The sequence below is a fragment of the Podarcis gaigeae genome (genome assembly GCF_964106915.1).
Source record: "Podarcis gaigeae genome assembly, chromosome: 13".
Classification (NCBI taxonomy): Eukaryota; Metazoa; Chordata; class Lepidosauria; order Squamata; family Lacertidae; genus Podarcis; species Podarcis gaigeae.
Window position 1 is genome coordinate 47720482 of NC_139689.1, and position 11484 is coordinate 47731965.

General features: G+C 47.2%; 1 protein-coding gene across 1 annotated transcript in view; it reads left to right on the forward strand.

Moving 5' to 3' along the window:
• Positions 1 to 2551: 2551 nt before the first annotated feature.
• Positions 2552 to 11484, forward strand: part of SH2D4A (SH2 domain containing 4A) — a 34034-nt gene continuing 25101 nt past the window's right edge. The window contains exons 1-3 of the mRNA XM_083709594.1: positions 2552 to 2935; positions 3341 to 3556; positions 9296 to 9645. Coding sequence (XP_083565720.1) covers positions 3391 to 3556; positions 9296 to 9645 — 516 coding nt within the window. The 5' untranslated portion in view covers positions 2552 to 2935; positions 3341 to 3390. The remainder of the gene's footprint in view (positions 2936 to 3340; positions 3557 to 9295; positions 9646 to 11484) is intronic.

An 11484-nucleotide genomic window follows, 5' to 3' on the forward strand; every position in this document is an offset into this window, starting at 1 on the left:
AAACTTTTGAATTATATTGTTGTTGCACAGTTGCAGCTATTGCTGTTGGATGGGGGCAAGGGGGTGGGGGAACGGGACCCAGCCAATGCGAAGGGCACTTTTAAGCGCTTAAAAATAGCCAAACAACTACCCTAACTCTAACCACAGTATTCCTCATGTAAGGTAGTGTATAATTATCTCCCTGTTTGTTAGAGGTGCACTTTCTTATGTCTGCAGATCAGGATCAAACTGAAGCCCTTCTGAGTGGTAGGGAAATCAGCAAGGACTCAAAACATATGAAATCCTAGGCTGCTGTCCTAATGCAGACTCACCTGGTTCTATTTAGACTCCATGGTTTGCTGCATAAAAAGGTGAAGACTAATCTGAGTGCTCCTATTCAGCGTTCCAGTCTTCCTCTCATTCTGTCCTCCAGGACATTCTAACGTTTTAGGAGCCATTATTATTTTCAACTAGCACTTATTGTCTGTGACTCCTGCGGGCTCACTCCTCATTGGCCTGGTCTTCTTGTTTTTATCCCTGCTTTGCCTTTATGCCTCCCTTGGTTTTAAAATAAATATTGCTTGTCTGCATGTATCTGGGTTCCTTTAAACAAGAGGATCCGTATCGTAAAAGCTATGGTTTCCCAGTAGTGATGTATGGAAGTGAGAGATGGACCATAAAGAAGAATTGATGCTTTTGAATTATGGTGCTGGAGGAGACTCTGGAGAGTCCCATGGACTGCAAGAAGATCAAACCTCTCCATTCTGAAGGGAATCAGCCCTGAGTGCTCACGGGAAGGACAGATCCTGAAGCTGAGGCTCCAATACTTTGGCCACCTCATGAGAAGAGAAGACTCCCTGGAAAAGACCCTGATGCTGGGAAAGGTTGACGGCACGAGAAGGGGACAACAGAGGACAAGATGATTGGAGAGTGTTCTCGAAGCTACCAGCATGAGTTTGACTAAACTGCGGGAGGCAGTGGAAGACAGGAGTGCCTGGTGTGCTCTGGTCCAGGGGGGTCACGAAGAGTCGGACACGACTAAACGACTAAACAACAACAACAACAAACAAGAGGATACCACCCTCTCTCTATTTTTTTGCTCAGTGCCCCATTTTGGCTCCAGTCCTGTCAGCACTGAGTTCACTATTGGAGAAAGCGACAAAAACTCACCTGCGACAAAATGCTGCAGTGCAGTTGTCGCTCCGAAGCTCTGGGGAGCGCCAGGATGACAAAGGCAGCTGTGATGCATAGATCACTTCTGCTTATGCCCCAAGCCTATCAGCAATGCTTTATTTCCACATTCTCTCCCCATTTTCCATTCCCCCACCCTCCTTAATCAATCAGTCAGTCAGTCAGTCAATCAATCAATCAATTAGTCAAGGTGTTATGTACTGAAGTTTTCACCCTGGGCCAGCAGGGGGCTACTGTAGATAGTTTTCACTCAGGTCCATATATGCAAATAAGGGGATTGAAAGTGAAAGTGGATAGTTACAGAAAGTGGTTACTTTTGCGTTGTAGTGGAGCTCTATAAAAGCAGGCTGGCTGAACACTTCAGTTCAGTTCTGGCTTGGCCTGTGAATAAACAAGAGCTGTTTGAATAATCGCTGTGCTGTCTGATATGTTCACCCACAACTTAACACAATCAATCAATCAATCAATCAATCAATCAACATTCCATGCTCTTTGCCTATGCTCAGTCCACTTCTTGTTGGGCTGCTGCAGGAGATGCCCCTTTGGTTCTTTTACCCAAATTTTTTTTTTTTGTACTTCTACAAACCTTCAAGTTGTCCCCAAGCCTGCTGGGACTTGAGACCTCCCTCTTGCCTGTGGATCACCTCTTGAATGCTATGATATGTGTGTGTGTGTGTGTCAGCCTATGATTATTTATTTGCAAAGTATTTGATAATTATACTTCTTCCTGGGTGTGCTTTTCTGTCAAGGGTAAAGTTTTAATTGTCTAAAATTACCTTCTTCTTTCTATGCCCAGGTAGGGTGGACAATTTTCTAGAAATGGGTGGATTTCCTATTTGAATCATTGGATTGGGAAAAAAGAGGTGTGCCCCCATCGCTACCCCGTGATTAAATTTGAAACTCTCTTTTTTAGACGTATTAAAATCTTTGTGTCCTACGAGTGATAACTCCACTTAACATCTCACCACCTCCCTCTTTGAGCTTGTCTTCACTGGAGTTAGTTTACATTGGGCCAAGTTTACATTGGGCCAAACTCGTTGGGGCATTACCGTATTTTTCGCTCTATAAGATGCACCAGACCATAAGACGCACCTAGTTTTTGGAGGAGGAAAACAAGGGAAAAAATATTCTGAATCTCAGAAGCCAGAAAAGCAAGAGGGATCACTGTGCAGTGAAAGCAGCAATGCCTCTTGCTGTTCTGGCTTCTGGGATAGCTGCGCGGCCTGCATTCGGTCCATAAGGCGCACACACATTTCCCCTTACTTTTTAGGAGGGAAAAAGTGAGTCTTATAGAGCAAAAAATACAGTAATTGTGTTGATGCAATTAAAATGTGCATCGTTTAAAAATGTAAACAGCAGCCACAAGAGCAGGGCAGCAAATGGACCAGTGGGTCGGGAAGCTACACACACACACACACACTCCCCACTGCAGTCCCAAAATCTCCCCCCTCCAGATGCTATTTACATTGGGAGGGAAGGCCCTGTTGGCACAAGAGAAATTCCACCAGCCACAAATGCTGGGAACTGATGTGATTGCACCCATGTGCATGCCTGTTTACCATGAAGAATAATACCTCTCTTCTTTCCGTTGGTGTTTACTCATTGCCACTATCACTTTTACCTGTGGGCATGGCCCTCTTCTGCCATTGGCCAGAGATCCCTTTCTTAAGATTTGAAGTGAGGAGAAAGGTTACGGTTCGCCTCTCCCGAGGTTGATACATTAACTTCCTGGTCTCCTAACAGCAGGGTTTGCTGAGTCAGAGAGGTAAGCCACACCTGTGACTTTAGCTATGAAGGGAGTGCTTTGACACAGGCGTCCTTGTCAGCTCAAAGCATCCTCCGAACCTGGCTGTTGCTTTGTTCACATGTACGGATAGAGAGATGGGTAAAAGTGCTGCTTAGCTCCAGATGCTGAGTTTCCATCCGAGGGCAGCCAAGTCCTTGATTTATTTGTTTCCTCCGTGAGCTCTCTGTTTACTTTTGAAGTCCTTGCAGGAAGTCGGAGCTAAAATAGGTGCAGCTATTTGGGAGTGTGTAATTGCCATGTGGACAGCCTACATTCCTGCTGTGTCTCTTGGGTGGAGAAAAGGTTCTGTTTCTCCTTGGGCCACCGAGGTGGTTGTCCTGGCCAGGCGAGGAGAGTGACTTTTCCTGTCTCCCGGGGGGTCAGTCTTGGCACCACAGGTCTCCTCCGTCCATGCCCAGGAGCCATCTGCAGCCATGCTGAAGCAGATCCTGGCAGACATGTACGTGGACCCGGAGCTCCTGGCAGAACTGAGCGAAGAGCAGAAGCAGATCTTGTTCTTCAAGATGAGGCAGGAGCAGATCAGAAGATGGAAGGAAAGAGAAGTCGCAGTTACTTCGCCACAGCCAGCAGTGAAGAAAGGTCAGTGAACAAATGGCTCTGGTGGTGCCTGGGCATTTGAAATCTAGTGGGAAGAAAATGAGCTGTTGTTGCTGTTATTTACATTTATTATTGAGATTTCCATTGTGCCCTTCAAGCATGTTTTCAGGGCAAATGAGAATACAACACAATAAACGGTGAAGCTTTGGGGTAGGGTGTAAGAAAGTACTTCCCTACAGATGGAAGTTAATACCAAGTATTATACAGTGGTACCTCAGGTTAAGTACTTAATTCGTTCCGGAGGTCCATACTTAACCTGAAACTGTTCTTAATCTGAAGCACCACTTTAGCTAATGGGGCCTCCTGCTGCCACCATGCTGCCGGAGCACGATTTCTGTTCTTATCCTGAAGCAAAGTTCTTAACCCGAGGTACTATTTCTGGGTTAGCAGAGTCTGTAACCTGAAGCGTATGTAACCTGAAGCATATGTAACCCGAGGTACCACTGTATGTAAGTCTTTAGATCACTAATACTGTAATAAGAAGAAGCCTATTACGCAGGTCAGTAGTACTATTACAGTGGTACCTGGGTTTACATATGCTTCAGGTTACATACGCTTCAGGTTACAGACTCCGCTAACCCAGAAATATTACCTCGAGTTAAGAACTTTGCTTCAGGATGAGAACAGAAATCATGCGGCGGCAGCGGGAGGCCCCATTAGCTAAAGTGGTACTTCAGGTTTAAGAACAGTTTCAGGTTAAGAACAGACCTCTGGAATTAATTAAGTTCTTAACCCGAGGTACCACTGTATTCCTAAATTGGAGAGGGGAGAAGTCTGTGTGGATGGAGGGGGGAAGGAAGGCAGAGAGAGAGAGAGAGAGAGAGAGAGAGAGAGAGAGAGAGAGAGAGAGAGAGCTACAGTTACCTGAGGCCACCTGGTGAGATCATTGCAGAGGTGAGATTTGAGGTGAGGACTTTGTTTCAAACAGCAGCTGTCTCTCCCTCTCACCTCAGTCACTATGCTTCACTAGCTACATTAAATACTAGAGCATCAGGCTGTTCAGTAAATTTATTTTGAAGTGGTTCAGGTAGGTCCAATTTCTAGTAGATCACTCTTACGGGGAAAATCTTCAGCTGTCGCACACAGCTCTCCTTTCTCATGGAAATGAAGTAACTCTATCTACCTTTCCCCCTTTGTAATAATAATAATAATAATAACAACAACAACAATAACAATAACAATAACAACAACAACAACAACAATAATAATATAATTTATTTATACCCCTCCCATCTGGCTGGGTTTCCCCAGCCACTCAGGCAGGCTTCCAACAGAATAGTAAAATACAATAGTCTATTAAACATTAAAAGCTTCCCTAAACAGGGCTGCCTTCAGATTTCTTCTAAAAGTCTGGTAGTTATTTTTCTCTTTGACATCTGGTGGGAGGGCGTTCCACAGGGCAGGTGCCACTACCAAGAAGGCCCTCTGCCTGGTTCCCTGTAACTTGGCTTCTCGCAATGAGGGAACCGCCAGAAGGCCCTCGGCGCTGGACCTCAATGTCCGGACTGAATGATGGAGGTGTAGACGCTCCTTCAGGTATACTGGACCGAGGCCATTTAGGGCTTTAAAGGTTAGCACCAACACTTTGAATTGTGCTTCGGAAACATACTGGGAGCCAGTGTAGGTCTTTCAAGACTGGTGTTATATGGTCTCAGCAGCCTCTCCCAGTCACCAGTCTAGCTGTCTCTATATTATTTGTTAAATTTCTATACCTCTCTTCTCCGAAGATCACAGGGTGGTTGACAAAATAAAAACACAAAAAACGCATAACATAATAACAAACAAAAGCAATACCCACACACACAGTTTAAAAGGCCAGGTTGTTTAATTAGCCAAAGGCCTAATTGAAGAGGAATGTGTTCACCAGGTGCCTAAAGGTATGCTACATAGGCGCCAGACGAGCCTCCCTAGAGAGAGCATTCCACAACTGGGGAACCACCACGAAAAAGGCCCCGCTCTCATGTTGCCACCCTCCAAGCCTCTCATCGAGGAGGCACACAAAGAAGGACTTCAGATGTCCAGGTCGGTTCATATAGAGACAGGCAGTTCTTGAGGTATTGCAGTCCTGACCCATTTATGGCTTTATAGGTCGGCACCAGCACTTTGAACTGTGCCTGGAAACGAAATGGAAGCCACTGCGGTCGTACCACCACCACCTGGCAATTAATATCTACTCTGAGTAAAACTACCACCCTTGGTTTCTCAGTGGAGCTATCTTGCCCTTCAGTTCTGAAGAACTCCGAGGGTGGCTTACAAATGAATGGAATCCAAGTAACAGGAATACAATTGTGTTCATGTCAAAGCATCAGATCAATAACAGTAATCAGGGTGTGTTTCTTTGGAGGAACAGGAAATCCCAGTGATGAAATCAACCATAGGCTCTCGTGCAACAGGCGAGACGGCACTTTTTCTTCTCACACCGTTGGATCTGCTCTCACTTAGATAAATTGCCCCCACCTCACTGAACAACCCTTTACCCGAAATATTATTTTCCTTTCCTCTTAAAATTCTAACCCAGAGTATCCTGCAGGGGACCTTTGTGAGGGGATGTTTAGTACAGTGGTACCAGGTGGCGCTGTGGGTTAAAGCCTCAGCGCCTAGGACTTGCCGATCGAAAGGTCGGCGGTTCGAATCCCTGTGGCGGGGTGCGCTCCCGCTGCTCGGTCCCAGCGCCTGCCAACCTAGCAGTTCGAAAGCACCTCCGGGTGCAAGTAGATAAATAGGGACCGCTTACCAGCGGGAAGGTAAACGGCGTTTCCGTGTGCAGCTCTGGCTCGCCAGATGCAGCTTTGTCACGCTGGCCACGTGACCCGGAAGTGTCTCCGGACAGCGCTGGCCCCTGGCCTCTTGAGTGAGATGGGCGCACAACCCCAGAGTCTGTCAAGACTGGCCCGTACGGGCAGGGGTACCTTTACCTTTACCTACCTCGAGTTATATATGCTTCAGGATACAAACTCCGCTAACCCAGAAATAGTACTTCGGGTTAAGAACTTTGCTTCAGGATGAGAACAGAAATCATGCGGCGGTGGCACAGTGGCAGTGGGAGGCCCCATTCTCTAAAGTGGTGCTTCAGGTTAAGAACAGTTTCAGGTTAAGAACAGACCTCTAGAACGAATTAAGTACTTAACCTGAGGTACCACTGTAAGTTGGAGTCTCAGACAGGTTTTCTTTAAATAAACAATATTTATTTAAGGCAAGATAGTATATAACACAAATGGATTAAACTTGGGTTACTTCAGGAATGCAGTGTGATTTCACTTTAATTCGCTCTCAGTTGTTTTTTGGCATTATAGGTTTGGTTCCTTTGTACGGTGATACTTTCAGTTTTCCACCCCCTTTAACAATCCTGCTCCTGAGGTACTTTAAGTAATACAGTGGTACCTCGGGTTAAGTACTTAATTCGTTCTGGAGGTCGCGGGACGCGGGTGGCGCTGTGGGTAAAAGCCTCAGCGCCTAGGGCTTGCCGATCGAAAGGTCGGCGGTTCGAATCCCCGCGGCGGGGTGCGCTCCCGTTGCTCGGTCCCAGCGCCTGCCAACCTAGCAGTTCGAAAGCACCCCCGGGTGCAAGTAGATAAATAGGGACCGCTTACCAGCGGGAAGGTAAACGGCGTTTCCATGTGCAGCTCTGGCTCGCCAGAGCAGCGATGTCACGCTGGCCACGTGACCCGGAAGTGTCTTCGGACAGCGCTGGCCCCTGGCCTCTTGAGTGAGATGGGCGCACCAACCCCAGAGTCTGTCAAGACTGGCCCGTACGGGCAGGGGTACCTTTACCTTTACCTTTTACCACTGTAAGTTGGAGTCTCAGACAGGTTTTCTTAAAATAAACAATAAAGATTTATTTAAGGCAAGATAGTATATAACACAAATGGATTAAACTTGGGTTACTTCAGGAATGCAGTGTGATTTCACTTTAATTCGCTCTCAGTTGTTTTTTGGCATTATAGGTTTGGTTCCTTTGTACGGTGATACTTTCAGTTATCCACCCCCTTTAACAATCCTGCTCCTGAGGTACTTTAAGTAATACAGTGGTACCTCAGGTTAAGTACTTAATTCGTTCTGGAGGTCCGTTCTTAACCTGAAACTGTTCTTAACCTGAAGCACCACTTTAGCTAACGGGGCCTCCTGCTGCTGCCGCGCCGCCGGAGCACGATTTCTGTTCTCATCCTGAAGCAAAGTTCTTAACCTGCAGCACTATTTCTGGGTTAGCGGAGTCTGTAACCTGAAGCGTATGTAACCTGAGGTACCATCGTATAGGTTTTGTTCCTTTGTACGGTGATTCTTTCAGTTATCCACCCCCTTTAACAATCCCACTCCTGAGGTACTTTAAGTAATAGACCTAAGGGCTCTCCAGACCCCATCCCTTCACTGGGTTTTGGGAGTTTCTTCTTTTGCTCTCCCCTCCAGACTAGATTTGAGTCCCAAGTAGGCTGTTCCTTTCCAGCTCCTACTTCTCCTGGCTCAAGCTCTGCCTCCCAGTGAAATTCTGGTCTATTCCTCCTACAGGACACCACACTCTGTCCTGCACAATATGCTCAGAGTGGAAGTTGTTTTTTTCTTTCCAACTTTTTCTCACATTCACTCTTTCTACCTCAACCTGACTCCCTACCTATCTCCCCAACCTCTATTCCAACCCACTTCAACCAACTCTCTCCTCACTCTCTCTCCTGGAACCACGGCCAATCAGAGGCTGCCATTCACTAACCATTTGCTGGCAGGGAAAGAAAGAAAAAAACCAAACACCTTTTGATCCAACCAGTCCAGCAAAACCAACTTTTTCGTCACATCTCGTTCTCCACTTGGCAAGCTTCCTTGTGGTAACTGCAAACCTGCAAGCTACCACATCCAAACAAACGTGGGCCATTTTGTGTACATTGCTGGGCTGCTTCCAGATAGGAGATTACTGTGGAAACTGTTTGCATGAAATACACAATGTCATAATCAGCCACTCAGAAGTAAACCTGGTGTGTTCTGGTCAAAGGACCTGGGATAACTTAAGGAGCTGGAGAGTTGCATACCCCCAATTTATAGAATAAGATCCTGGTGTATCTAACCTAGGATTGTCTGTTCTGCCAGCCCATCTCAGAAGACAGAGGCAGGTCTTTCCTAGGCCTGTTAAATGAAAATTTTAACTGGCTGCTAGGGGCCAGTTGGGACGCTGGTGGCGCTGTGGGTTAAACCACAGAGCCTAGGACTTGCCGATCAGAAGGTCAGCGGTTCAAATCCCTATGACGGGGTGAGCTCCTGTTGCTTGGTCCCTGCGCCTGCCCACCTAGCAGTTCGAAAGCATGTCAAAGTGCAAGTAGATAAATAGGAAGGTAAACGGCGTTTCCGTGTGCTGCTCTGGTTTGCCAGAAGCGGCTTATTCATGCTGGCTACATGACCCGGAAGCTGTACGCCAGCTCCCTCGGCCAATAAAGTGAGATGAGCGCCGCAACCCCAGAGTCGGCTACGACTGGACCTAATGCTCAGGGGTCCCTTTACCTTTAGGTACTGAAAATGGGCTCTCATTATGCCAGCCATGCATTCTGCAAATGAGCTTTGAAAACACACACTCCATCATGGGTTGTGCTGGGATGAGGTCTGTGCAGTAAGGACTGGACTGGGCAGTGTGTTGGCCTAGTCAACACACTGTGTATCATTCCCTGGCTGGGAGGTCCTTGGATCATGTGCCCCTTCTCATGGGGCCTTCCTACTGAACCTTTTTTTTGTTTTGTTTTGCAGTCCATGGGAAATCCGTTCAGTGGAAGCTGGGAGCAGACGGTGACGTCTGGGTGTGGGTGATGGGCGAACATTCTATGGACAAGCCATACGACCAGCTCTGCAGTGACCTTCTTGCTGAAAAAGTGAAGCAGCAGTCGCTTCCAGAAACAGGGGCAATGAGGTTGGTATTTCTTTCCAAACATTCAGAACAATACACAAAAATCTGGCACAACCGGTCGGGCCGGCTGGTTTTTCCTGACAGACGAAGGGATCAGGCACTGACTAGTACAAACTGGGAACCTCTCCGTTCAGATGAAAGATTCTCCAAACCATGTTCGCCTTTTAAAGACCTGCCTTTGTCAGTTTATGCTGTGTGAGTGTGAAATCCAGTTCCAAATGCACTGCCCAAAATATTAATAGTGTTAAAAGGTTTTTTTTGGGGGGGGAGGAGCAAGGATGCCCTCAACTCCTGGGTGCTAGATGCTCCCCATAATTTCTGGATTTTGTAAAAGTTAGAATGAATGGAGGTTTGATTAAACTGCGCCAAACTCTGCTGGATCCAGTTTATGTTGGCATAGCTAGTTGAGTGTGGGTCACTGGAGGAACAAAGCTAATAATGGTTTCACCATTAACCCATCAAGAAAGTCATTAGGAAGAGGAAGACTATGTTGGACAAGGAGGATGGGTCCTGTCCTGTAGCTATGTGTTAGTAGGTGGTGACAAAAGGGTTTTAAGAAGGGGTCAGCAAACTTTTTCAGCAGGGGGCCGGTCCACTGTCCCTCAGACCTTGTGGGGGGGGGGCCTGACTATATTTTGAAGGGGGGGAATGAACGAATTTCTATGCCCTGCAAATAACCCAGAGGTGCATGTTAAATAAAAGGACACATTCTGCTCGTGTAAAAATACCAGGCAGGCCCCACAAATAACCCAGAGATGCATTTTAAATAAAAGGACACATTCTACTCATGTAAAAACACACTGATTCCCAACCATCCGCGGGCCAGATTTAGAAGGCGATTGGGCCAGATACGGCCCCTGGGCCTTAGTTTGCCTACCCATGGTTTTAAGAGTGTAGGATTTCCTTTTGGATGATGTAACTGAACAGAAAAAAAATGCCAGTTTTGCAAGCTGGAGTGGGGAGCCAGAGCATGAGGCAGGATATCTGTTCTATGCAGCAGAGAGGGTCAGACATGATGTCTGGGGTCTCTTGAAATCTGAGGCTGAAAGGAACAAGGCCCTCTTGGGATGTGGATGCTCTGCACAAACTCCATCAAGGCACAGGTATAGATATATATGTGCCAAGAAACCATATGTCATAAAGACACCACAGTTTCCGCTGTGCCTCATTGACCCCAAAGGGAACACAGACCCTGGCAAGCTTGCCTGGTACCCCTGGTACCTCTGCACCGCTTGGAGACTGGAGTGGAGTTTAACAAAAGAAATAACAAGGAAATGGTGTAGTTCTGAGTATGGCTGTCAGTTTCGAGACCTTTATTTCCACGAGCGAAACCCAGAATGGCCATCCTGCATGTCATAGAAACATAGGAAGCTGGCAAACCAGACCAGCTTAATGCTGTATGCACCGACTGGTAACAGCTCACTAGGGTTTCAGGCAGGGATCACTCCCAACCCTACTTGAACCAGGCACCTTCTACATGCAGAGTGAATGCTTCTCCACTGAGCTACAGCCTCCCCGGCTCTGACACTGACTGGAAGGCAGTAACTTGCCTCTAGCCCTTTCCTGAGATGCGCTGCACACCCATCCAATGGTCCCCGTTTACTAAGGCCAGTTCTGATTTTCTGGTACTTGACCCTTTATTTATTTGTTTGCTGAAGACTTCTAGGCTGGTTTTTTAGAGAGCCCTACACTCATAAAAGGGATGCGGTTGGCGCAGTGGTGTAAACCACTGAGCCTTGGGCTTGACGATCAGAAGGTTGGCTTTCGAATCCCTGCAACGGGCTGAGCTCCCGTTGTTCGGTCCTGCTCTTGCCCACCTAGCAGTTTGAAAGCATGCCGAAAAGTGCAAGTAGATATTAGGTACCGCTCCGGCGGGCAGGTAAACGGCATTTCCGTGCGCTGCTCTAGTTCACCAAAAGCCGCTTAGTCATGCTGGCCACATGACCAGAAAGCTGTACGCCGGCTCCCTCAGCCAATAAAGTGAGATGAGTGCCGCAACCCCAGAGTCGTCCGCGACTGGACCTAACAGTCA